This window comes from Callithrix jacchus, chromosome 18 (genome assembly GCF_049354715.1).
Source record: "Callithrix jacchus isolate 240 chromosome 18, calJac240_pri, whole genome shotgun sequence".
Classification (NCBI taxonomy): domain Eukaryota; kingdom Metazoa; phylum Chordata; class Mammalia; order Primates; family Cebidae; genus Callithrix; species Callithrix jacchus.
In genome coordinates, this window is record NC_133519.1 from 22,991,359 (window position 1) to 23,019,133 (window position 27,775).

A 27,775-nucleotide genomic window follows, 5' to 3' on the forward strand; every position below is an offset into this window, starting at 1 on the left:
CACAATGTAGGCACATAAACACTAGCAAATCATACATGGTGCCATTCTCAGTCCAGAGAAATGTAAAAAAAGCAAAGATGCAGTATTAAGTCATAACTGCATGAAATTAACTGTAGTACATACGGTACTACTGCAGTAATTTTGTAACTACCTTGTATGGCTATTGTGGTGAGCTCAAGTGTTGCTAGTATCCACTTAAAATGCCAAGACGATAATCATCTCCAAGTGAGCAGTTTGTCTCTTCAGTAAACGGCATATAACAGTAAAAAGTGATCTCGTGGTTTTTGAGTATTTTATCATTGTGTTTACACCTTGAATAACACCGTGAGACCTGTATGAAGTATCACTAGATCACTAGTGATGCTGGAAGTGCTTCCAAAAAGCAGAGAAAACTCGTGACATTATGAGAAAAAGTTGAGGCTGGGCATGGTGGCTCACGCCTGTAATCCCAGCACTTTGGGAGGCTAAGGCAGGCAAATCAGAAGGTCAGGAATTTGAGACCAGCCTGACCAACATGATGAAACCCCATCTCTACTAAAAATGCAAAAAAGTTAGCCAGGTGTAGTGGTGTGCACCTCTAATTCCAGCTACTTGGGAGGCTGAGGCAGGGGAATTGCTTGAACCAGGATGTGGAGGTTGCAGTGAGCCGAGATCATGCCACTGTACTTCAGCCTGGGCAAGCAACAGTGTGAGACTCCATCTTAAAAAAAAAATGGAGGAAGAAGAAGAAGCAGTAGAAGCAGCAGCAGCAGCAGTAGTTGAATTGCTTGATATGTATTGTGGAGTGAAGTCTGTCGCTGTGATTGTCTGCTATTTCAAGATAAATTAATTCAGAATTAAGGACTACTATAAAAAAGAAAAGGGATGAGCTGGGTGTAATGGCTCACAGGAAAGCTTTGGGATCATCTTGGGAGGCAAGACAGGTGGATCACCTGAGGTCAGGAGTTCGAGACCGGCATGGCCAGCATGGTGAAGCCTTGTCTCTACAAAAAATACAAAAATTAGCCGTGCATGGTGGTGTAATCCCAGCTGCTTGGAAGGCAGAGGCAGGAGAATTGGTTGAACCCAGTAGGCAGAGGTTGCATGGAAGGCAGAGGCAGGAGAATTGGGTGAACCCAGTAGGCAGAGGTTGCATGGAAGGCAGAGGCAGGAGAATTGGTTGAACCCAGTAGGCAGAGGTTGCATGGAAGGCAGAGGCAGGAGAATTGGGTGAACCCAGTAGGCAGAGGTTGCAGTAAGCCGAGATCGTGCTCCTGCACTGCAGCCTGGGTGAAAGAGTGAGACTCCATCTCAGAAAAGAAAAGAAGAGGGTATTCGTGAGCCATTACTGTAGGTACACTGTCAAGTACAAGAACCTTGCACTTTTTGTGCAATATCTTTTGATATCGTAAGTTCAGCTTTTATATGGGTGCAGTATTGCTATAGAAAAGGCATACTTACAGACTCTGCTATGATTTGAGAAAAAGCAAAGTGATTCTTTGACAACTTAAAGCAAAAAGAAGGTAAAGGATCTATACCTGGAAAATGTAATACCAGCAAAGGATGGTTTGATAAGTTGAGAAGGAGGTTTGACTTTAGAAAGGTCACAATAATAGGAGAAACAGCTTCTTCTCACCAATAGGCAACAGATGAGTTCTTAGATGCCATAAAAAATATTATTGAAGTGACAGAAGAAAATCTAGGCAGTACTATTCAGGACATAGGTATGGGCAAAGATTTCATGACAAAAATGCCAAAGCAATTACAAAAAAAGCCAAAATTTGCAAATGGGATCTAATTAAACTAAAGAGCTTCTGCACAGCAAAAGAAACTATCATCAGAGTGAACAGGCAGCCTACAGAATGGGAGAAAATGTTTGCAATCTACCCATCTGACAAAGGTCTAGTACTCAGAGTCTACAGGAACTTAAGCAAATTTATAAGAAAAAAAAGAAACATTAAAAAGTGGGCAAAGGACATGAACACTTTGCAGAAGAAGATATACGTGCGGCCAACAAACATATGAAGAAAAGCTCAACATCAGTGGATCATTAGAGAAATTCAAATCAAAACCACAACGAGGTACCATTTCATATCTTTCTTTTAATAGAATGGCTGTTATTAAAAAGTCAAAAACAGATTCTGGTGAGATTGTGGAAAAAAGGGAATACTTTTTACATTGTTGGTGGGAGTGCAAATTGGTTAAATCATTGTGGAAGACAATGTGGCAATTCCTCCAAGATGTAGAGACAGAAATACCATTTGTCTCAGCGGTCCCATTACTGGGTATATACCCAAAGGTGTATAACTCATTCTGTTATAAAGCTATGTGCGTGCATATGTTCATTGCAGCACTATTCACAATAGCAAATACATGGGATCAACCTAAATACCCATCAGTGATAGACTGGGTAAAGAAAATGTGGTATATGTACACCATGGAATACTATGAAGCCATAAAAAGGAACAAGATATGTCCTTTGCAGAGACATGGTTGGAGCTGGAAGTCACTATCCTCAGCAAACTAATGCAGGAACAGAAAACCAAATCCCTCATGTTCTTGCTTATAAGTGGAAACTAAATGAAGAGAACAAGTGGACACGTGGAGGGAAACAACACACACTAGGCCCCTTGGCGGGGTGGGGCGAGGGACAGCATCAGGAAGAACAGCTAGCTAATGGATGCTGGACTTAATGCCTGGGTGATGGGATGATTTTGCAGCAAACCACCATGGCATACATTTACCTGTGTAGCAAACCTACACATCCTGTACATATAACCTGAATTTAAAAGTTGAAGAAGAAGAAAAAATCATTGAGGAGAAAAGGTATCTATTTGCATGAACAGGTTTTAAATATAGACAGAAGTGCCCCATTATGAGAGAAGAAAAAAATGCCACAAAGGACATTTATTAGTAAGGAAGAGAAACAAACACCAGGATTTAAGGCAGGAAGGGATAGGTAACTCTGTTGTTTTCTGCAAATTCAGGCACAGTTATGATTAACACTATACTTATCTATAAAGCTGCTACTCCCTGTGCCTTGAAGGGAAATGTTAAATACCAGCTTCTGGTCTTTTCATTGTACAGCAAGAAGACCCGCACAATGAGAACCCCTTTTTGGATTAGTTCCGTTGATGCTTCTTCCTTGAAGTCAGGAAGCACCTTTCTAGTTAGAGACTGCCTTTTAAAGTTCTTTCAATATCAGACAATTCTCCAGCCACTCAGAAACTCGTGCATTCAACACTGAAGGCATCAAAGCAATCTACTTGCTCCCAAACAACATCTGTAATTCGGCCTCTAGATCAGGGGATTATGAGGACCTTTTTTTTTTTTTTTTTTTTTAAAGACGAAGTTTTGCTCTCGTTACCCAAGCTGGAGTGCAATCCGACCTTCACGATGTTCTAGGTTCTCTTTCATAGTGTTGACGATACTTTCCATTGGAGATGCTATCATTACAGAAAGAGCCGTGAAAACCATCATGCCTGAAGCAATAAATTTCTGCAGGAGAAAACTGTCTACATGTTGTATATGACTTCACAGGATTTATGACAGAGCCAATCAAGGAAATCTTGAAAGACTGTGAGTATGGCAAAAATGTGTGGCAGGGCAGGGGCAGAGAGTTCGTTTTAAGATATGGATCTTGAAGAAATTCAAGAGCCAATAGACACCACACCAGAGGAATTAACAGAAGACGACTTGATGGAAGTGAGTGATTCCAAACCAGATGGATATGATGAGGTACAAGACAGAATAAACAGTGCCAGAAAACAGGTTGACATTAGACAATCTTGCGGAAGCGTTCTGATTATTTAAGACTGCTTTTGACTTTTACTACATGGACCCTTCTATGATATGGGCGTCCAAACTCTAAAGCAAATGGTAGAAGAAGGATTGGTACTATTAGAAAAACTTTTAGAGAAATGAAAAAAACAAGTCAGGCAGAAATTAGGGTGTATTTTTACAAAGCTACACTGAGTGTGCCTGCCTCACCTGCTACCTCTTCTGCCTCTGCCAACCCTGAGACAGCAAGACCAGCCCCTCTTCAGCCTATTCACTGTGAAGACAGCAAGGATGAAGACCTTTATGATCTACTTCCACTTAATGAATATAGATTTTCTTTTTCTTATGATTTTCTTAGTAACATTTTCTTTTCCCTAGCTTACTTTAAGAATATACTGTATAACACATATACAAAATTTGTGTTAACCATTTACATTATCAGTAGGGCTTCAGGTCAACAGTAGGCTACTAGTAATTAAGTTTTTGGGGAGTCAAATTACATGCAGATTTTTGACTGCAGGGGTCGGTACTGCCCACCCTCCATGTTGTTTAAGGGTCAACTTAGACAAATTCCTTTGGTCATTCACTAGTCCATTGGGTACTGTGTATTTTGAACCTACCTAATTACCTCCTCGACTCCTGAACACCATTATTTAAATAACATTAAGGAAAAAAAAGCCATCATTTAATTGTGAGATGCTGCAGATAAGATTCATAGGAGATGTTAACATGAAAAAATTTTCATTTAGAATCAGTGAACTATGACAAGGTAATTAATAGTTTCCAAATGTCTCTTTGTCATCCAAGGTTTCAAGAACAATTTTGAGAACAGTGCAATATACAACAAAACAGTTTATTAAGCACTCGGATATGAAGGCTAGACTTCTTGAGCATGGTTACTGCCCAAGAAATGTTTTGCCTTTTCCAGGGACTAAACCAAGGTTTTTCAGAAAGGGTACTATTTGCAAGATTTTACCTGAGCATCATTGTGTAGATTCTCATTTGTTGTCTTTGGTAAGATTGAGTCAAAAACAGTATCCTACAACATAAAATCCACATCTGTAATTTTAATTAGATACTAATTAGAAATGGGTGTTTTCAGTGTGCTAAGTATGGCAGCCATGACTATTTAGTCCTTGAGTTAGAAGTTGATTTTACCTATTTTGCTCCTTCCAGGTAAGTCTTTTTCTTTTTTCCTTTTTTTTTCTTTTGTAAGAGACAGGGTCTTGCTCTGTTGCCTAGGCTGGAGTGCAAGGGTGTAATCATAGCTCATTGTAACCTCAAACTCCTGTGCTCAATTGGTCCTGTCACCTTGGCTTCCCAAATAGTTAGGACTATAGGCACACACCACCACACCCAGCTAATTTGCAAATATTTTTGTAGAGGCAGGGTCTTGCTGTGTTGCCTAGGCTGGTCTCAAACTCCTGGGTTCAAGTGATCCTCCCTCCTCGACCTCCCAAAGTGCTGGGAGTATAGGTGTGAGCCACCACACCCAACCCCTTATAAGTCTTAAACCAGCTTCAATGCCTTTGAGTAAGAATTTTTTTTTTTTTCAGGGAGAGAAACTTCTGTAAGTAAAATTAATATATGCCTGTATGATTGTTTTATATTTATAAATTGAAACATTTTTTAATCTCAACATAAAATATTGATGGTTTCACCATATCAGATATTATATAAAATTGTATTTATAAAATGAAGATTATATATGTGAAAGAGTATATTTAAAAGAATCAACATTAGACTTTGAGTTTTGTATTTGGCATACACAGAATGTTGAAAAACATAGTTGAAATCAGTGAGATGGCAGCATTATTTTCTAACATTATTTTTGAACAGAATACATTCCTTTGCCTTTTAGATCAATAATGTCTGGCCATACATCCAACAAGTAAATTAGGAACTTAAATTCCTACAAAGAAGTAATATTCATTAGTTGAATTTTGGAAGATAGTATGCAATGCAGGCTTTTATCCTGGAAAGACTTCCTCCAAAGGAACTTCACAGAGTGGCATTTTTGGTGAATTACCATTGATCAGGGTCCATTTTTCAACATCAAAGATGTAGAAAAAAGATGCATAGATGGAGCAGACCTTTAGGGACAAAGTAGGAATGATAAAATTGACCCACAACAAATGATAAAATTTGGTTTACTGAGATGTAAACCAAAATGCTTATTTGTTTACCGAAGGGACTATGTCTTTATATTGATTGAAGTGCTAGGTCCCTCCTTTCTGAGAATTGAATAGTCCAGACAAACAGATTGATAGTTAAATGATAATTTATGAACATAAAAATAGAGCCAGGGAAAGTGTATTATTTTGAGGATTGCCTTAGCCATGGTCCTAATGAGACCTCATGAACGAACTGTCTTCCACCAGAGAAATCCCTCAGAATGCTTTTGGGTGTCGTCAGTCTTTTGGTTATATTTCCTGGAAGTATACTGACTGTGGTAAGGAGAGAGCTGTAATGCCTCTCCTTTACAAACCAGGAGAAGGGTGTTTGAGCAGAGGGAATGTGGAAGAGGAGAATGGTAATGAAATACTTGGCACAGGAGCCCTTTCAGGTAGATCAGTTTAGTAAAGAATGCATTTATCTCAAGTTGAAGAGCTGGAAATTGAGTCACTTAAAATGATCGATACCTCCATATCCTTTTAAAGGTGTTTGTATATCCTAGAGCCTACATATATACATTCCTTAGTTTGAGGAATTAATGACATTTGTTTGTATCTTTGTAGATACTGGCTTACTTTCTTTGAATTTTCATTCATGCAATAAATACTTATTCAGTTGCCTACTAAAATACTTTGTTTTGTATCTGATTTCCAGTTGCTTCATAAATATAAGAATTGAATTGAATATTTGTTGAACGTGCCTGTTAAATAGATTTCCAAGCTAGTTTCTTCCATAATTTTTGTAGTTAAATGGACTTTATGTGTCTTGCCATGAGACCTTTTTGAAATATTCTTTTGGTAAGAAGATGCCATCTGAGTAGAAATGAGTACAGATAACATTTTTAGAAATGAGCGAGGATTTTCCTGTGATTGGGTGAAAAAGATCACCATGTTTAAACACTATTCATCTTTCCCATAAAGTGTGCTCTTATGTTTCAAAAGAATTTCAGAGAAAACCAGTGATTATTCCTTCAGGTATATTAAATATATTTTCTGTCAATTTCAGAAAAAAATGTAGTAATCTAAAGAAGAGACTTTCTGTTTTGTGCTAGAGATTACATGGGACATCCCTTAGGGTAGGATCATAAAGATAACTCACAGTCATCTATAGGTAATTAAATATGATAATTTTTAGATGCACATTCAACAAAGAGGGAAAAAGATAACTGAGTAAAATATCAAGAAAGGAAAATAAAGATGTGAAAAGACATTTGTTTATTAAAGGCTCTACGGTATTTCATAATGGTTGGATTCATTTGCACATTATTTCAGATAAGCATGGATACAGTGGGTAACATAGACTATGGAAGGCTGTATTGAGCTCTTAGAGAACTGTAGAGAGAGAAAGTTTAATTTATACATTGTACATAATTTTGTTAGGGGTGGAAATAAGGAATGATGTTGCTTCAGCTGTTTCATTTTGGCCACTAGGTGGTGACATTGTATAAAGACAGCTTGGTTGTGGAGGGTAAGATAAAATTTGGTGTAGGGCTGGATATCTATAATTTTTTAATCATCATTCAGCCTTGTGACACATTTTTGGTGATTTTATTGGACTTCTCTTTTTAATATTATATGTGTACACTATCCTGAAGTATTTTGTTGATATCTCTGTGCCTAGTATATTTAGTGATGATAAACTATATATGATAAACAGATACTTAGATAAACAAATGCCACCTGCCCTCCAAAGAATTCACATAGCAAAACAAACTAATTGGTATATTTGATGTGTCTAAGAAACACATTTAAGATATATTAAATGAAATAATGAAATAGAAATTTATATGTGTTTATACTGTCGGTTTTTTTTTTTTTTTTTTTTTTTTGAGTTGGAGTCTTGCTCTGTCACTGGGCTGAAGTGCAGTGTCACGATTTTGGCTCTGGTTCCTGGTTTCAAGCAATTCACCTTCCTCAGCCTCTCAAGTAGCTGAGATTACAGGCGCTTGCCACCACTCCCAGCTAACTCTTAGTAGAGTCAGTGTTTCACCATGTTGGCCAGGATGGTCTCGATCTCCTGACCTCATGATCCACCTGCCTCGGCCTCCCAAAGTGTGGAGATTACAGGCGTGAACCACTGTGCCTCGCCTGTGTTTGCATTTTTTTTTTTTTTTTTTTTACTGCTTATAGCATAGGTTATACATGCACATTTGGAAGTTGGACTCAGGAAGCGGGGCCACTCCAAAAGTCTTTTCATCTGTGAATAACCCTTATATATTACTGTGTATGGGTAACCCTCATGTCAAGGATCCTTCTGTGCCCTACCACCAACTTCCCATTATTTTCTAATTCAAAAACAATTGGTGACTAGCATTGTAGTATTGCTATGACTTAAAAAGACACAGTCCTTTCTGTAATGGTTGAAGTTGGTGCCTCTTGAATTAGTGGGTTCTCTGTTACTGGATTAGAGGAAAGTAGGTCCCTATTATCCTTAAATTGAATCTCTGAAGGTATTCTTTCATAGACATGGTGTTTTTAATGGTGGTTAAATATGGCTAAAGTGATATTATATGCAGCCCTACTTCTTATTTTCTTTACAGAATAAGTGATTGAAAAAGCATTTTCTCTTCTGTACAACAGGACCTTTTCAAGTGACCATATACTCCTATTAAACATGATTTCTTACTTAAAACCTACCTCATTTTCTCTAGCATGAAGCAAGTTGTTTCTGCTCTGTTCTCTTATAGTCCTTTCTAAGGATCCAACTTTTACCTTACATTAACCATGTGTAAATTTTTGTTGTCCCAACTATACTGTTTGTGTCTTAAAGGCAAACTTTCTGGCTTAGCCTGGTATATGTTATCAACAAATTCTTGTCCAATGCTTTATATGCAGTAGGTGCTCAATAAAATACTTCAGCTGCTTAAGGAACACTTAGATGGCTGATGCCAAAGTAGTGTGTTTTAAGATAATTAGCTATGACTGGAAATAACTTTCTGTATGACACAAGATGTTTAGATTGGCTTTTAAGATAGAAGAACTCTATGGCCAGGTGTTTTGCTTTCTGATGAATGGATGCTATGGCATTGCAGTTTATAAAACACATTAGTTTGATTTTTGGAACTCAAAATGCATTCCTTTATACTTTATAAAATTCAGTCCACATATGGGGCAGTTTTGTTGTTAATATTCTAAATTAGTGATCTTTATGGGAGTCACTGATTCTTTTAAGAATCTGATTGAAACAATTCTACCCCCAATGCATGCAACACCCAGAAAAATACACATGCCTTACAAAGATAATTCTGTACATTATTTAGAGAGTTCATAGATTTCATGTTAAGAACTTCTGCTTCAGGTTTTGGAATAGACTGCAGCTGATTAGTCAAAAGGCAGCATAATATAATAGAAAAATGTACTATATACAAAATCAGTTGATCTCAGTGAGTTCTAGCTCTTATTCTACCTTTGATAAATGTAGTACCATTTGGCAGGTCATTTAACCTCTCCTTTTTGCCTGTTTCTTCATTTGTAAGTGAAATTGTTGGATGAAAGATTAAGTGAATTAGCACATGCAATATACTTAAAAGAGTGCTGGGTGTGCTTCCCAGCTTTTCCTTCTAGTCTTTGATTCTACTATCTTATAAAGGATTTCTGAATTTTTAATGCCCCTCCCCCTCATCGTCCAATTAATTTTCTTTCCTTTAAGAAAATTACTTTCATATATTTTTTTTTTAAAACTTGAGTAACAATTAATTCTCTTATCCTGTAAGGCAAGTAGGAAACTAAGAACTTTAGCCTTTTCAGGAGTTAGATGTATTACATCTACTGAAAAATTATTACTGTTCATGTAAAATTTTTTTATAAACAGATTCCGTTAACATTATGTCAGCAGCAAACAAATTGTGTTAAAAATATGTAACTTTTATGTATTACCCAGTAAGAAAACAACTTTCTTTTTTTTTATTCTAGGGAAGAAGACAAAAATATATTTGATTACTGCAGGGAAAACAACATTGACCATATAACCAAAGCCATCAAATCCAAAAATGTGGATGTGAATGTGAAAGATGAAGAGGTATGAAAAACATGCCCCGTTAGTTATTTTCCTGTGCATTATTATCCTGTGCATTGTTGTTCTGCCCCAGTGCCTTTTCCTAAATGGTAGGCCAGTGAACTACAACTCGGAAGTACAGTATGGGTAAGAGTCTGTCAGAATATTTAAATCCGATGGTATTAGTTAGTTAAGATACGTTCTTTGATTATGTCCAACATATTTTTTATCTGTGTTTTAGAAGTTACTACCTGAAATTTGTAGGCATCTAATAGCTTCCATTTGTTTATGCTAAAGGGAGAGGTTATTAGCATACTAAGTGAAATCTGTAGGTAATAGGAAAATCTCATTTATAAATAGCTTTCATGTCTTCTGTTATACCTCAAACAGCTAGGTATATTGCTCCATAAATATCTCTCTAGAAAACTGTCAAAATTTTGGTAAATCAATAATTTAAATGCTGACCTACTTATTAAAGGAATCCTATAGTAAATTGCTTTATAAAATGTATTACCTCTTCTTTTTTTTAAAGAGAGACAGGGTCTCACTCTGTAGCCCAGGCTGGAATGCAGTGGTGCACTCATAGCTTACTGCATCCTCAAACTCATGGGCTTATGTAGTCCCCTTGCCTCAGCGTCCCAAGTAGCCAGGACTATAGGCATGTGCCATTACTCCGGGCTAATTTTTTATTTTTTTGTAGAGATGGCCATCAGGTTGGTTTTGGCTCTTTTTTATTTTTGTATGCTATGGCTGTCCAGGTTGGTCTTGACCTCCTGGCCTCAAATGATTCTCCTGCCTTGGCTTCCCAAAGTGTTAGGATTATAGGCATGAGCCACTGTGCCTTGCTTATTACTTCTTAATTTATTTGTGTTTTGAATAATACCATTCACATATTGAGTTTTGACTGACCCCGAATTATAGTTGTTAACAAAGGAGCAAAATTTACTAATTCACTTCTAATCATTTTCTCATTTTTTGGTGATGCAAGGTGGTAATTGTTAGGAAGAAATCATTAAGTAATCACAGATAATCTGTAGAATAGATATTAATCAACTTATATGTAATTCAGAGCTCCCTGTACAGGTTAGCCCTTAATATTTCACCTTTAAGCAATATCTTTCCTGTGATAATATTGTCAATGGCATCTGGAATTGAAAATTTAAGACTATGATACTGCACAAAGGGACTAATAATACTGTGTGTTTTTCACTAAGTAGTGAAACAAACAGAGCTAAAAGATGTGGCTAGAGAAAAACCAGAAGTCAAATTGTGAAAAAATAATACCAGGTCTTCTTACTCTAATTAGGGTTCTTTTTCCTTTTCCTTTTTCTCTTATTTTCTTTTGTTTCTGTTTCTTTTTCTTCTTTTTTTTTTTTTTTTTTTGGACTTTCAGGGTCAGAATACAAGCATACCTCTGAAATATTGCATATTCAGTTCCAGACCACTGCAATAAAGTGACTATCAAAATAAAGCGAGTCACATGAAATCTTTGGTTTTCCAATGCATATAAAAGTTACACTATACTATAGTCTATTAAGTGTAGAGTAACATTATATCTTTTAAAAAGTACATACCTTAATTTAAAATAGTTTATTAATAAAAAATTCTGACAATCATCTGACTTGCCTTCAGCAAATTATAGTTTTTTTTGCTGGTGAAAGGTCCTGCCTCAGTGTTGATGGCTGCTGACTGATCACAGTCCTGGTCACTGAAGACTGGGGTGGCTGTGGCAATGTCTTAAAATAAGTCAGCAGTGAAGATAGCTACAATGATTAAGTTTTCCTTCATAAAAGATTTCTCTGTACATGCAGTTACCCACTATAGAACTTCTTTCAAAATTGTAGCATTTTACCCACTGTAGAACATCTCTCAGAATTGTAGCCAATCCTTTCAAACCCTGCCACTGCTTTATCACTGAGTTTATGTTATATTTTAAATTTTTTGTTATTTCAACAATGTACACAACAGATTTGCTGGAGTAGAATCTGTATTAAGAAACCACTTTCTTTGCTTACCCATAAGAAGCAACTCCTCATCTGCTCAAGGAACTAGGATTATAGGCAACCACCACCATACCTAGCTAATTTGTTTTGTATTTTTAGTACAGATGGGGTTTCACTATGTTGGTCAGGCTGGTCTTGAACTCCTGACCTTGTGATCTGCCCACCTTGGCCTCCCTAAGTGCTGGGATTACAGGTGTGAGCCACTGTGCCAGGCCCTATCTTTCGAAGCTTGAGGCCAGGTATTGACTTCTCTCCAGTTGTGAAAGTCCTGGATGGCATCTTCTTTCAATAGTTAAGAGTAGTCTGTTTTCTCTACATTGAAGGTTGTTGTTGAGTGTAGTCACTTTTATCAGTTACTTTAGCTAGGCCTTCTAGATAACTTACTGCAGCTTCTACATCAGCACTTGGTGCTTTACCTTGTACTTTTATGTTATGGAAATGACCTCTTTCCTTTAACCGCCTGAACTAGCCTCTGCTAGCGTCAGACCTTTCTTCTGAAGCTCCCTTACCTTGCTCAACCTTCACAGACTTGAAGAGAACTAGGGCCTTGCCCTGGATCAGGCTTTGGCTTAAGGGAATGTTGTGGCTGGTTGATCTTCAGACCACTCATTTTTTCCACATCAGCAATAAGGCTCTTTTACTTTTTTATCATTTGTCTGCTCACTAGAAGAGCACTTTTAATTAAAAGTGCTCAAGAATTTTTCTCTGGCATCCACAAGTTGGCTTTTTGCACAAGATGCCTAGCTTTTGGACTGATTCTCACTGTCACTCAGGCTGGAGTATAGTGGCATGATCAGGGCTCACCGTAGCCTCTGCCTCCTGGGCTCAAGCGATTCTCCCACCTCAGCCCCTCAAGTAGCTCAGTCCACAGGTGTGTACCACCACGCCTTGCTAATTTTTGTATTTTTAGTAGAGACGGTGTTTCGCCGTGTTGCTCAGACTGGTCGTGAACTCCTGGGCTTAAGTAATCTGCCTGCCTTGGCCTCCCAAAGTGCTAGGATTACAGACATGAGCCGTTGCACCTAGCCAAACTTCCAATTCTTTTAATGTGTCTTTTGCACCTTACCTACATAATACTGAATAATATACTTATATTTCTTGATTTTTCAACTTTAGACATTATTGATTTCTTTCTGTGTTATATTTAGATATAACTGTTTTACTCATCTTCTCCCCTCTCTCTCTGACCCTCCTGATATAATTATGTCACAACTTTTAATTTCAGTTTTCTGATCGAATCTCTGTTGAATCAATATTAATATTATTATGACTATGTAAATATGCATTGCTAAGCTGTGGATTGTACTTGTATCAGTCAGCTTTTGCTGCAGCACAAGCAGCCCCCAAATTTCAGTTGCTTACAGCAACAAACATTTGTGTTTTTGCTTATATCACCGTCTCATGAGATGAGTGACACCATCTCATTTATATATTCTTACAATGCTCTTACTTTGTATTAATTTGATATTTCAAAAGGATTTTGGATCAGTTGAGACAGTCCATATATTTTAGCTGCTTTTATTATTCTTAATAGTATGAGTGAAGACTGATTATAATATAAAGAAATGAATAAGCCACTTTTCAAAGTCATGTTTTTTCACTGGAGGTATCTTGTATGTACAATATGATGCTTGTTAATATTTATCTTTCAAATTACACATACTTCGTACAGTGCATGCAATAGTTTACAGAGTACTCTCACTTACTGCTTTATTATCTTTACAACAATTCTCTAGGGCAGATATTGTCATCATTTTACAGACAGGAACTGAAGTTCAGAGACCAGCATTTACTTGCTCAAATGCATATAACTGCTAAGTAGAAGCCAGGTCTGGGGGAGTGTTCTTCCTATCACTAGATTTTATAAGGGTAAATTAAAAGAAGAAAAAGAAGTATAAGCAGTTGTCCTTTGGCCTTCCTTGTGTTATGCTCTGATTTGCAATAATTTCTTTTATAAAATATTACCGAAAGGCAAAACCACATGTGACCTTCACAAAGATCATTGGATGGACAATAGTGATGGGGTGGAATAAGTGCCTAGAATACAGATAGCTTACACTAAATAACACATATTTTGTGTTTGAAAAGGAAATGTATTGCTTCTGCCGTTTCGTTACTTTGATGTAGTGCTGCTTTCCAGATCTTCCAGTTTGTTACCCATGCAGGTACCTTTACCCTCAGCCTGCCAGAACATTGTGTTTCATGAACAGATGAAGTGCTTACACATTCATAGACTGAGACGCCAAGAATTCAGTTGGGTTCTCTCATTGCTCCAAGCAGATTTCTGCCCTCTCAGCCATGACAACTCAGGCTGGGCTTTGAATACTGATGGCAAACCCTTTTATTATTAATCAGGGATTTGTATGAATTAATTTAAGAACATAAGGGAGGTGGGAGCTTAAAATGAAAATCAAACTTAACATCCCAAAATAAATAGTACTGCTTCATCACATTTAAAGTTCTCGCAAATAAAACAATTTGGTAAGCCTTGATGATGGACTAAAAATGTGTATCATTAAAATTCTAGTTAAATATTTTCACCCCTTTTTGTCCTTTTGACATTTTCTTATTATAAGTTGGGTAACAATTATAGTTTTGAAAGGACATTCAGTTCTGTTTTCTATTTATCTGATATTTGAACTAGAGGTATTTCCCTATTGATTCCCTAGGTTTCTCTGAGATAGTATACATTTTTACTGAAAATGTTGATTCAGCAGGCTCAACCTAATTTTATGACTGAAAATCACATTTATTGCATTTAAAATTTGCTGTGAGCACATAAAGAAATTTAGTTATAATAAAATGATAAGCTACATTTGTATTCCCACACATTGAAATAAATACATATATTAACTGATAACTATGAATTTATAAGTTATAAATTGTTACATTATCTGAAATACATACGTTTGGATCTAAGTATTGTAGTATATGAACAAATATATATGAAGTGCCTTTTAAATAAAATGTATTTCATAATGAAGTTCTTTTCTTGTGCATTAGTGTAATTCCTAGTGTACCTCTTTTATTCGTTTAAGCTGCAATTACCACAGGTTGACTATTCCTCATCTGAAAATCCAAAATCTGGAATGATTCAAAATCTGAAACTTTTTAACAACGGCGTGATGCTCCAAGGACATGTTCTTTGGAGCACTTTGGATTTCAGACTTTTGGATTAAGAATGGGCAGTCAATAAGTATATAATGTAAATATTCCAACTTTTTATTTTAATCGAAAATTTGAAACACTTCTGGTCCCTAGCCTTTGGCATAAGGGATCCTCAACCTATGTATTTGTATTTCATAATGAAGTAGTATTGTAATATAGTAAGGCATATATTTCTAATTTGAGAAAATTGCCTGGTATTTCGTGCTGATAAATTAATTAGGGGACGTTGTCTATATTTTGCATAATAGAAACACGTTTTATAGTTATGCTTAGATGTTTCAAGGTCCAAGTTTATAGCACCATGGTGTCATACATACTTTTTTAAAAAAATTAAATGAGGCCAGGTGCAGTGGCTCACACCTGTAATCCCAGCACTTTGGGAGGCTGGTGGATCACGAGGTCAGGAGTTCAAGACCAGCCTGGCCGAGATGGTGAAACGTCATCTCTACTAAAAATACAAAAATTAGCCGGGTGTGGTGGTGGGTGCCTGTAATCCCAGCTACTTGGTAGGCTGAGGCAGAGAATTGCTCGAACCTGGTAGGCGGAGGTTGCAGTGAGCTGAGATCACACCACTACACTCCAGCCTGGGTGACAGAGGGAGACTCTGTCTCAAAAAAAAAATTTTTTCTTAATTAAATTACAACTTTTATTTTACTTTGAATCATTTGAGAAATGCTTGAAAATTATGTTCAAAATATGAAGGGAAAAGTTAAAGAGAAGATCTTAAAGGCTATTTTTTTTTAAATGGTGGTTCAGTTTTTATTTTTGACCCACATTAGTACAGCTCTTCACGTATACCGTATATTTATGGTTTTTCCAAGAAAATATCTTTTAAGGGGAAAGGATGATTTCAGTAATTTGTAAAGTATATTTAAAGTATGGGCAGAATATTTGCTATAAAACATCAGGCTCAAATTATGTTTATATAATTGTAGTCACATGTTATTTCTCAGATCAGTGTACACACTAAATGCATGCTTATTGATAGTATTTAAATAGTATTTTAAATCTTTGAAGTAATTTAAATGTTTTAGATCAAATGTAACAATGCAGTCTTTTAGCAAAATAGATGACATTATTCCAGTGCAACTGTTTATCATCAGTCCTCTCAAAAGCATTCATACATAGTTTATTGGTTTTCCATAGATTCTTATCTAATGGACTCCCAAATTCCGCTTTTATTGGGCTGCTGCTTTAGTTACATTCTTTCCTTTCTGTCCTTTTGACAGTATAATTGTTGTCATTAGCCATTTTCCACAGTCTATTGATTCTTTCAGATACTTTGAAGAAGGTCACCTTTCTCTTGACTACCATTTGTTTCCTTTCTTACTTTGTTTTAAGAATAAACTCATAACAGAATACAGTTTGCATGCTTTTGGCTTGATAAACTGCTGCAAACTCTGTCAAAACTGTGACAGTACTAACGTAACAAAAGCAAAGGATTAAGAGGCAGGGTCAGTATACTGAGGCTAAATTTATGCAGTTATATGAGATTTGAGGAAGGAAGAAAAAATGCATCCTCTTAAATAACTTTCTGTATCAGACTATATGTTATTTTGGTTTTATAGTTGATTAAAATGTTAATTTGAAGGAACTTTCTTTATTCACACTAAGGACTGAGAAATGCATTACAAATTGTGTATTAGGCTTATTTGCATTAATGTAGGCAGTGCTGTTTAAAAATTCAGCCTATGGTCATGCTTTATATCAGGAATTCAGATTTAATGCAAAATCAGAAAATAGTGAAAATAGTTTAAATCCTGTGAGCCTTGGCAAATTATTTTTGGTTATTTTTTCATTGTGGCAAAATATACATAAAATGTAATCATTTTTAAATCTACAGTTCTGTGACATTAAATATGCTCACATGAGGCTAGGCACCATGACTCACACCTGTAATCCAAGCACTTTGGGAGGCTGAGGCTGGTGGATCACCTGAGGTCAGGAGTTCAAGACCAGCTGGCCAACATGGTGAAACACTGTCTCTACTAAAAAAATAAAAATCAGCCAGGTGTGGTGGCACATGCCTGGAGTCCCAGCTACTCGAGAGGCTGAGGCAGGAGAATCACTTGAACCTGGGAGGCATAGGTTGCAGTGAGCCCAGATCATGCCACTGGTGCTCCAGACTGGGCGACAGAGTGAGTGAGACTCCATCTCAAATATATATACATATATATGTACACATGAGCCAAAGTATGGTGGCTCACACCTGTAATCCCAAGTACTTGGGAGGTCGAGGCATGAGGAACTCTTAAGCCCGGGAGTTTAAGACTAGGCTGAGCAACACAGTGAGATCCCATCTCGTAATAAAAAAAATGAATAGATAAAATAATAAATTTATGTGCATAACCACCACCACCATACAACTTTTTTTTATCTTCCCCCATTGAAACTGTGTACCAAGCCAGGTGTTGTAGCTGATGCCTTAATCCCAGTACTTTGGGAGACTGAGTTGGGTGGATCACCTGAAATCGGGAGTTTGAGACCAGCTTGGCCAACATGGTGAAACCCCGTCTCTACTAAAAATATAAAAATTAGCCAGACATAGTGGTGCACATCTGTAGTCCCAGGTACTCCAGAGGCTGAGGCAGAATCGCTTGAATCTGGGAGGCAGAGGTTGCAGTGAGCTGAGATCGCACCGCTGCATTCCAGCCTGGGTGACAGAGTGAGAATTTGTCTCAAAAAAAAAGAGAAAAAGAGTCTCTGTACCTATTAAACACTACCCATTCCTCTCTTCCCCTGTCCCCTGGCAACTACCATTCTATTTTCTATCTCTGAATTTGACTACTGCAGGTGCTTCATTAAGTGGAGTCATAACAATATTTGTCCCTTTTGATGGCTTATTTCACTCAGCGTAACACCTTCAAGGTTTGTCCATGTTGTAGCATGTGTCAGTTTCCTTTGGTAAGCCAAATAATACTCCATTGTATGCATATTACCACATTTTATTTATTCACATATTGATGGACGCTTGTTTTGCTCTTACCTTTTGACTGTTGTAAATGATGCTATGAACATAGGTGTACAAATTTTTGTTTTTTTTCCCCCCAATAATTTATTATGAAAAATGTTATACAGAGAAGTTGAATTGTACAGTGAACATCTGTATTTCCACCATCTGGATTTTACCATTAGTATTTTACTATTCTTGGTTTATCTAGCCAGTCATCAAATATATTTTATTTTTTGGTACGTTTTAGAGTACACAGACAATAGTACACTTCCTTCTAAATATCTTAACATGCATATAATTAACTAGAATTCAGTATTAGTTTTTCTTTTAAACTAATACTTATATACAATGAAATGCACAAGTCTTAAGTGCACTTTTGATGTACTTTGACAAATGCATATACTTGAATAACTGAAGCTCCTGTCAAGATATAGAACATTGCTGTCACCCCAGAAAATTTCCTCATGTTCCTTCCCAGCCACTCTTTCAATCCCAAAAAGGTAACCACTGTTCTGTTATTATTCTACCATAGATTAGTTCTGCTTGTTCTAGAACTTTAATACATGGGATTATACATATATACTCTCTGTGTACGGCATCTTTTTTTTTTTTGAGACAGAGTCTCACTCCGTCACCAGGCGCCAGGCTGGAGTGCAGTGGCACGACCTCGCCTCACTGCAACCTCTGCCTCCTGGGTTCAAGCAATTCTCCTGCCTCAGCCTCCCAAGTAGCTGGGACTACAGGCACATGCCACCATGCCCAGCTAATATTTTTGTATTTTTAGTGGAGATGGGGTTTCACCATGTTGGCCAGGATGGTCTCAATCTCTTGACCTCGTGATCCACCTGCCTCATCCTCCCAAAGTGCTGGGATTATAAGCGTGAGCCACCGCGCCCGGCCGACATCTTTCATTCAGCATAATGTTTTTGACACTCGTCCATATTGCTATAGTTCAGTACTTCCTTCTTTTATGCTGAATATGTTCCATCATGTGAATATGCTATGGTCTTATGATGGATACCTAGGCTGTTTTAATGGCAACTTCCTATTATTATTGCTATTAATTACCTCCTTTATATATGATGAAATAATACCTCCTTTTAATATTCCTTTACCCTAAATAATTAACATTATAGCGTAATAAATTCTTGTGACGGGATTTTTTTTTCCCTTTTGAGACAGTCTCACTGTTTTGCCCAGTCTGGAGTACAGTGGCTCAATCACGGCTCACTGAGCGATGACTTCATGGGCTCAAGCAATTCTCCTATTGAGCTGAGCCTCCTGTGTAGCTGGGACTACAGACACCATGCCCAGCTAATTTTTTGTATTTTTTCTAGAGATGGGGTTTTGCCATGTTCCCCAGGCTGGTCTTGAACTTGCCTGTTTTGGCCTCCCAAAATGATGTAGCTGTGGGCATGAGCCACCACACTGAGTCAGATTTTTTTAAAGTAGTATATTTAAAATTCTTCTCAATTTCATGACAGATTAGCAACACCATTTTTCCCTACCCTAGAACTTTGCCAGTGAAAGAGGTACTTTAGTTGTTGATTTTAAGTGTGTATCACACATACTGGTGTGTGGTTTTCTTTTTAATGCTTGTGAGTAAATTGTCCTGCAAGGAGTCATAGGCTTCCATGCTAGGTATATCTTGAGATAATAGACTCTCTCCCTATCTTATTCCTAAGTTTTTGAAACAACATTGTCATTTCACTGTGGACAGAGAAGTAAAAGAAGGAGGCATTGTGTAATTTCTGGTGGTTGCAGGTAGCGGAGTTCTCACTATGGCAACCTGCTAAAGTAGTAGCAGCAAAAGGTAGAAGATAGTACAGAGGAGATGGGGTCATTACAGGTTATTTGTAGTTGAAGTCAATCTCTACTACAATTGTAAATTGATACCCACATTTTTTGCAGAGAGAAATTCAGGTCCACCTGTTTGCAGTATTTCATTTGCTATTAGGCAGTACCATATCATATACCATATGTGTTTGATGGAATGACAGATGACAGCTCTTACAGATTTAAATATACCAACTTTGCCATGTTTTATTTACTGTATGTATATTATAGATACTTTGTATTTGATCTCAAAACACTAAGAACATCAAGACTCATTTTATAATAGAATACCCTCCGTCCCTCCCTTTTTTTTTTTTTTTTTCGGACAGTTTTGCTCCAGCTCAGGCTGGAGTACAATGGCGCTATCTTGTCTCACTGCAACCTCCACCTCCCAGGTTCAAGTGATTCTCCTGCCTCAGCCTCCCACGTCGCTGGGATTACAGGCACATGCACCACCACACCCCACAAATTTTTTGTATTTTTAGTAGAGACGGGATTTCACCATGTTGACCAGGCTTGTCTCAAACTCTTGACCTCAGGTGATCTGCCCTCCTGAGCCTCCCACAGTACTGAAATTATAGGCGTGAGCCACCGTGCCTGGCCAGAATCTCTTCTCTTTTCTTTAATTTTGTGAAATAGAGGGGGAAAAATCTAATTTTAAAAATTCTACATGGTTTAAGGACAAGTTACTAAGGAAATCAAAGAAGCATTTCATACGTTAAGATGTGCTTTCTGTATTTTCCAGAAGGTGTGAAAGTAATACCACTTAATAGGTTAGCTGCTACCCTGCACTTTCAAAGCACTTTAGAGTCATTCATCTGTCTGAGGTAGGACAGTGTTAGCACCCTTGGATAATAGATGAGAACTCTTTTTCCCCTTGTATTTTACTGTATTTGAGTTCCAGAATTTATTCAGAGCTCTCCAGTATTTGTGGCTTCTGGTGGCCTAACAAAGATTCCTTTTAACAATGGCTCTCCCTCACCAATCTCCTGAATACCTCCTGGGATATTTTTCCAGAAGAGTTTTAAAATTAGAAACAAAAAATTGTCATGTTTTGTGGTAGCAATAAAAATAAATTTACCTTGAAAATTTATGAGATATTATCACTTGTGGAAAAAGATAATTATATAGACAAATAGGTAAAATATTTCATAAACACAGATAAAGTTGTAGCAGATATAGCTTTAATGCACACCTAATTCACGGTTTTCCTTCTGGAGGAGAGATTATGGAATCCTTTACCTAAAATAATTTACTAATTGTATTGTGTTGGTTTAGGTGTGTTTGTGGTTAACAAAGAGAAAGTAAAGAAACTACAGGTGTTTATTTCCTGATATCATAATGATAAGGATAGCATCTCTGCCAAGTACTGGTTGTGTTAATGAATCATCTTAAATTAGAGCATGTTTAGAGGAACTTTATAATTTGAAGAAGTAGAAGGTATCACAGACTCCTCATTTTGCTGGTTTTTGTTCACCTAAATATAGAGCATCTTGAAGGTTAAAATTCCAAATCCTGATTTGTTTTATCTGTGTTTATTTACACGTATGTTTAATCCTACTCTTGTTTTTGAGCTTTTTAATAGTGCATGGAATATTAATCATTAGGTGATCTTAATGTAGATCTCTTCAGTGCTTCTACAGAAAGTCATTGTCAGAGAATTCATTCTAATTCAAGGTTAATTAGTGTACCATTAAAATAATGTGTTACAAGAATTAATTGCATTGCGGGTCAGAAAACGTGTTAAAAAGCATGGCGTAAATGTCTGAGAGCACACCATCCTTCTTAAAACATTGCTATACATGTGCCACCCTTCTGGAAAGTATATCCAAAGTGGAAATCACTATGGAGGTCCAGTCATAGGTGTTCCCCCTAAAGTAAATTTTTGGCACCACATGGAAAATTTTAAATATAACTCCCATTAACAGTAAAATGTGTTGCTTGTCAGCTTTACCATTGTGAAACAGCTCAGGATTTATATTATAGCTTTAATATAATATTGGGTCAAACCTAAGGAAAATTCAGGAACATGGTCGAGAGATGGAAATTATTTATACATTTTATGGTAAAAGTACAAAACATAGTATGTTGTCCTACTTAACTAGTATGTAGTGTTTGTAAGTACCCTGTGTAAATATATCATACATCATCTTAACTGTGTAGTAATTCTTGTCAATAGTTTAACCTGGTAGCCATAAAATGCACACTTAAAATTAGAACTAAAAATGATAGACTTTGAAATATTATCTGATTCTTTTAATGTATTAATAAATGTTATGAAACAATGGCATGGACCTGTAGAATATTTTATTTGTTAGAATTTGTTGAGAGTCATTAAAATATCTAATTGTTCATATGGAGGACTTTTGAATTAGAGCCCTAGTAACAGCAGGTCACATTGGAGCTACAAAAATTTTAACATAGGAAACTGTGCTCTAGTACTCAACTATACATTTTCACCTGTACTCTTAGAATTGTCTCCACTAAAAAATAACTGCTGGTGGGCTCTGAACAAGATAAAATAGTTTCAATACTACAACAAATTGTGAATGATTTGCCCACATTTTAAAATTCTCTGCTTCCCTCCCTCTTAGGATTTTGCTTAAGCCTATTAGAAAACAGATATTCACAGGTAAATAATAGTAAATCAAGCAAATGAAAGCAAAAGAGGACAATTTGTTGGGAAGAAGTCTTCCTACTCTGTTTTTCGTTTGAAGAATAGATCCTGCTTTAATTAGTTGAACTAATAGGTGTGTGAAGAGAGTCTGAATGATAAAAACAATGTAGGCAGTTTTAGAAAAGCTTTCTTGAAAGGTGCTTTCTGCTTTAAAGCAATCCTTGCCCCAGCTTGTATCTATTTAAAATCTTTTCTAAAAGGACATAAAGCAGGAATTTCAATTTAATGTGGAAAAACATCCCATTCTTTATAAATCACAAACATGATTTCCACCTTCAGAAAGTAGTAAGCCATACATCACTCATTTAGTCAGAAAAGCCCTTAGCTTTGGGGGTTTTGTTTATTCTTCTGAACAAAGTAGGCTTTTTTTTTTTTTCCATTAACTAGAACAAGATTTTCTGGCAGTAGAGAATAGAAATAATACATGTAGTAACTGTGAGTCTTTGGTAGACAAGTGTTAAAATTAATATTTCATATTGAACAGTTTATCTCCTAATAGTTAATCATCCATTCCCTTTTGCAAGTGGCTTTCACAGTCAACTGTTAGATAATAGACACTAATAGATTGTGCTAGTGTTTTTGAGGTATTTCAGAGTGCAAACTTGGCAATAATGAGAAATGCTTATTTTCAAACTGTTTAATCTTTTTAAGGAATAAATTTGAGGAAATTTAGATATAGTACATTTAGATTATAATTTCCACCTAGGTTTAAGTTCTTGCTCTTTTATTCATATGATTATTTTCCAGAAGAAAGAAGAAATGGACATAATCCTTAAGAAAACCATGTATTTTAAAAGTACAGTTTACAAAGCATTTTCTTATAGTTCATTCATTCAGTAGATATTATTGATATTATTATTGTTACTGCTATCATTAGCTCCACTCTGTAAGTGATTGAGCTGAAAGCAATTACTGGGCTAGTACATAATAGACCCAGAAGTAGATCTCGGGGCTTCCCATTAATTGACTGATTTTTGTTGTTTTTGTTGTTGTTGTTGTTTTGAGATGGAGTTTTGCTCTGTCACCCAGGCTGGAATGCAATGGCACGATCTCAGCTCACTGCAACCTCTGCTTCCCAGGTTCAAGTGATTCTCCTGCCTCAGCCTCCCAAGTAGATAGGATTACAAGCACCCACCACCATGCCCCCACTAATTTTTATATTTTTAGCAGAAACAGGGTTTCACTATGTTGGCCAGGCTGGTCTTGAACTCCTGACCTCAGGTGATCCACCCACCTCAGCCTCCCATAGCACTGGGATTACAGGAATGAGCCACTGTGCCTGGCCCCATTGTTTATTGCTTTTCCCATAGTGCATTTTTATATCAGGCATTCTTAGAATAATTAACCCATTATTTTACATATTTCCTTGTCTTTCTTTAAAACACTGTATCTTTTACATGACCCTACAACTGATACAACAAATTCATTTATCTTATTCTGTGTTTTTAGGGTAGGGCTCTGCTTCATTGGGCCTGTGATCGAGGACATAAGGATCTAGTCACAGTCTTGCTACAACATAGAGCTGACATTAACTGTCAGGTAAGAGTGATAAAGAAGAGCTTTTATTTTTTTAATTGAAGTATAATTCACATAGCATAAAATTTACCAGATTAACTGTTGTGAAATGTGCAATTCAATGGCATTTAGTGCAATTCACAGTGTGTGTAATTATTGCTGCTATAGAGTTCTATAATACTGTCATCACCGCAAAAGGAAACCCTATTCCCATTAAGCAGTCACTTTATATTTCTCGCCTCACTCCAGACCTTGGCAACCGCTAATCTGCTTTTTGTTTCTATAGATTTGCCTATTCTGGATATTTTATATAAATGGAATCATAAAATTTACAGGTTTTTTGTGTTTGACTTCTTTTACTTAGCATAATGTTTTGAAGGTGTATCCATATTTTAGCATATAACAGTACCTCATTCCTTTTTGTGGCTGAATGTTTTGCGTATCCTATGTGTTGTTTATCTATTCATCAATTGATGGACAGTTTGGGTTGTTTCTGCCTTTTGGCAGTTGTGAATAATCCTGCTGTGAACATTTGTGTACTTGCATTTTTGTTTGAATACCTGTTGTCCTTTTGGTTGTATAAATAGGAGTGGAATTACTGGGTCATATGGTAATTGGATATTTAACTTTTTGAGCAACTGACAAACTGTTTTCCATATGAGCTACACCATTTTTCATGCCCAGCTGCTGTGTATGATGCTTCCAGTTTCACCACATCCTAACCAATGGTTGTTATTTTCCCTTTTTAAAAAACTATCTTATTGGCTATGAGGTGATACCTCATCATGGTATGATTTTGATTTGCATTTCCTTAATGACTAATGATACAGAGTATCTTTTCATATACTTGTTGACTATTTTCATGTCTTTTTTGGAGAAATGTCTGTTTAAGTCTTTGCCTGTTTTAAAGTGATTTGTTTGTCTTTTTGTTGTTGAGTTGTAGGATTGCTTTCTGTATTCTGGATACTAGACCCTTATCAGATACATGATTTACAAGTGTCTTCTCCCTTTTTGTGAGTTTTCTCTTCATTTTCTTGAGAGTGTCTTTTGATGCACATGTTGTAAATTTTGGTGAAATCTAATTTATCATTTGTTTTCTCTTTTGTTTATGGTTTCTTTAGAAACCATTGCCAAATCCAAGGTCATTAAAATTTACCCTTTGTTTTCTTTTTCTTTTTTATTGTGGTAAAATATTCATGACATAAAATTTATCATTTTAACCATTTTCAGTGTATAGTTATGTGGCACTAAATACATTCATATTGTGTGCACCCATGGTCACCACCCATCTCCAGAACTTTTTCATCTCCACCCACTGAAACTCTAACTGTTAAACACTAATTTCCCATTCCTCCCTTCCCTATGCCCCTGGCAACTACCATTCTACTTTCTATTTCTGTGAATTTGACTACTCTGGGTACCTCATATAAGTGGAATCATACAATATTTGTCCCTTTTTGACTAGCTTATTTCACTTAGCATAACATCATCAAGATTCATCTGTGTGGTTGCATGTGTCAGAATTGTCTTCCCTTTTAAAACTGATTATTATTTTTATGTATTTGCCATATTTTTTCTGTTTCAGTATCCATGGGCACTTGGTTTGCTTTGGCCTTTTGGTGATTATGAATAATGATACTGTGAACATGGATATACAAATGTGTGTTCAAGTCCCCACTTTCATTTCTTTTGAGTATATACCCCAAAAATAGAACTGCTGGATCATATGATAATTCCATGTTTAATTTTTTTGAGGAATCGCCCTATTATTTCCCACGGTAGCTGTACTATTTTACATTTCCACCAGTAATACACAAATGTTTGAATTTCTCCACATCCTTGCCCACAGTTGTTATTTTCTGTGCTTTGACAATAGACATCCTAATGACTGATTTGGGTGCCTTTTATTTCATTTTCTTGCCTAATGGCTCTGACTAGACCTTCAAGTACTAGATTGAATAGAAGTGGTAACATAAGTATCCTTGTCTTTTTATGCTTGGGTTCTGGAAAAAGCTAAAAAATAATAATAATAAAATCACACAACACTGTTGTTAACGTAAATCATGGTAATATCATTAAATTTGACTACCAAGTCTTCTGGTCTTTATCTTCAGAATACCTCTTATTTCACAGAGAAAGTAGAATAAATCTTTATCACCAATGCATATCTCAGCCAGTAGCTCCAGACACACATCTCTCTTCTTTGATGTTCCTCAGACACTTCAAACTCACGATATCTAACACTAAACACCAGCCTCCCTCAACAGCCCACCCTTCCCCACCTGCCACTCACCATAATTGGCACCATCATCCAACCAGTTCCCAGGAGTTCTTGATTCTTCCCTCACCTTCATACTTATTCAAGTCCTGTAGGTTCTGTTTTCTAAGTAATCTTAGTCTCTCAAACCCACTTCTCTCATTCAACATCAACAGTGCATTAGTTCAGACTTCTTAGATTATTTCAGCACTCTGAACTATATCCCTACTTCTAATCTTGACATCCTACAATATATTCCCCACATTTCATTGAGGGGTTTTCTAAACTTCAAGTTTACCAATGTTTTCCTGTTTACTTTTATTTTTCTAAGATAAAATTTAATATAATTTGCCCTGTAAAGCACTTTATGATCTGGGCCTTGCTTATGTCTCCACTAATTTCTCAGCACACTCTTGCTTATGTACTATTCCTGGTATACTAAACACCACTCGTTCTGAAAAACCTGATATGCTGCTCACTTCTTGGCCTTTAAATAATACTGTTTTTCTCTCTCCTTTGTTCACTTCCTAGGCCTCAGCTTATATATTATTTCCTCCTGGAAGCCTTCCTTTACTGTAACCAGTTAGACACCCCTGCTACTTATCATAGTGCAGTTACTTTGGCTGTTTACATGTGTGTATCCTCGACACCACCATATACAAGTATCAGAATTTGGTTATATCACTGGTGCTTAGCATAATATCTGACACATAGTATTGCTCAGTAATTAAATGTTGAATAAATAAGATCCACTCATAAAGCAACTGGCAAGATGTTAGAACAATAGAACATGTGAACCAGAAAGGAACTAAACACCTGCCCAGACCTTTGGGATAAATCACTGTTGTTTCATCAGAAGAAATACTTCTTTCCCCATTAGAAATGTATGCCTTCTTCTTGGGCTGATTGCCTCACTTAGGACCACACCTTACTTTGAAATCTGTGTAGTTCACTGTAAGTAAGTAAGTATACATACACAAAGGAGAAAACGAACAACAACAAAAGCTGTACTTAAAAAAAATCTCTTCTTTCCAACTTTGTTTCTCAGCCACCCAGAGGCAGCACCTATTGCCAGTTTTATATATGTCCTTTTAGAATGTTATATATGCAAGAATATAAAGTAGCAGTATCATAGCAAACTGTACATGCTGTTCTACAACTTGTTTTTTTAATAATTTATCTTGGAGGCTGTTCTATGTTTGTACATATAGTCCTGCCTTATTCTTTTTAATGGCCATATAATATTCCTTTTAGAGAATTTATTATAATTTAGTTAACTAGTACCATATAAATGGACTGTAACAATTTATACTTCCACCAGCAATGTATGAGAGAATTCCTGTTTCTCTAGCCATACCAAATAGTTCATCATAACACTTTTTGTTCTCTGTTTGATGAATGGTATATCATATTTTTAATCTATCTTTTCCTCAGTTTCC

The 27,775-nt window shown here is 36.4% G+C and overlaps 1 protein-coding gene across 7 annotated transcripts in view; it reads left to right on the top strand.

The window, feature by feature from the left end:
- ACBD6 (acyl-CoA binding domain containing 6) overlaps positions 1–27,775 on the top strand; it is a 214,528-nt gene that overhangs the window by 76,614 nt on the left and 110,139 nt on the right. For 5 of the 7 annotated variants that reach the window (XR_013529480.1, XR_013529482.1, XR_013529481.1 and 2 more), the window contains exons 5-6: positions 9,846–9,951; positions 24,014–24,103. Coding sequence is in view for 2 of the 7 variants with exons in the window: in XM_002760314.6 (XP_002760360.1) it covers positions 9,846–9,951; positions 24,014–24,103 (196 nt within the window). In the remaining 5 variants the exon portion in view is untranslated. The remainder of the gene's footprint in view (positions 1–9,845; positions 9,952–24,013; positions 24,104–27,775) is intronic. The other 2 variants (XR_013529484.1, XM_078356169.1) reach the window with 1 other exon arrangement.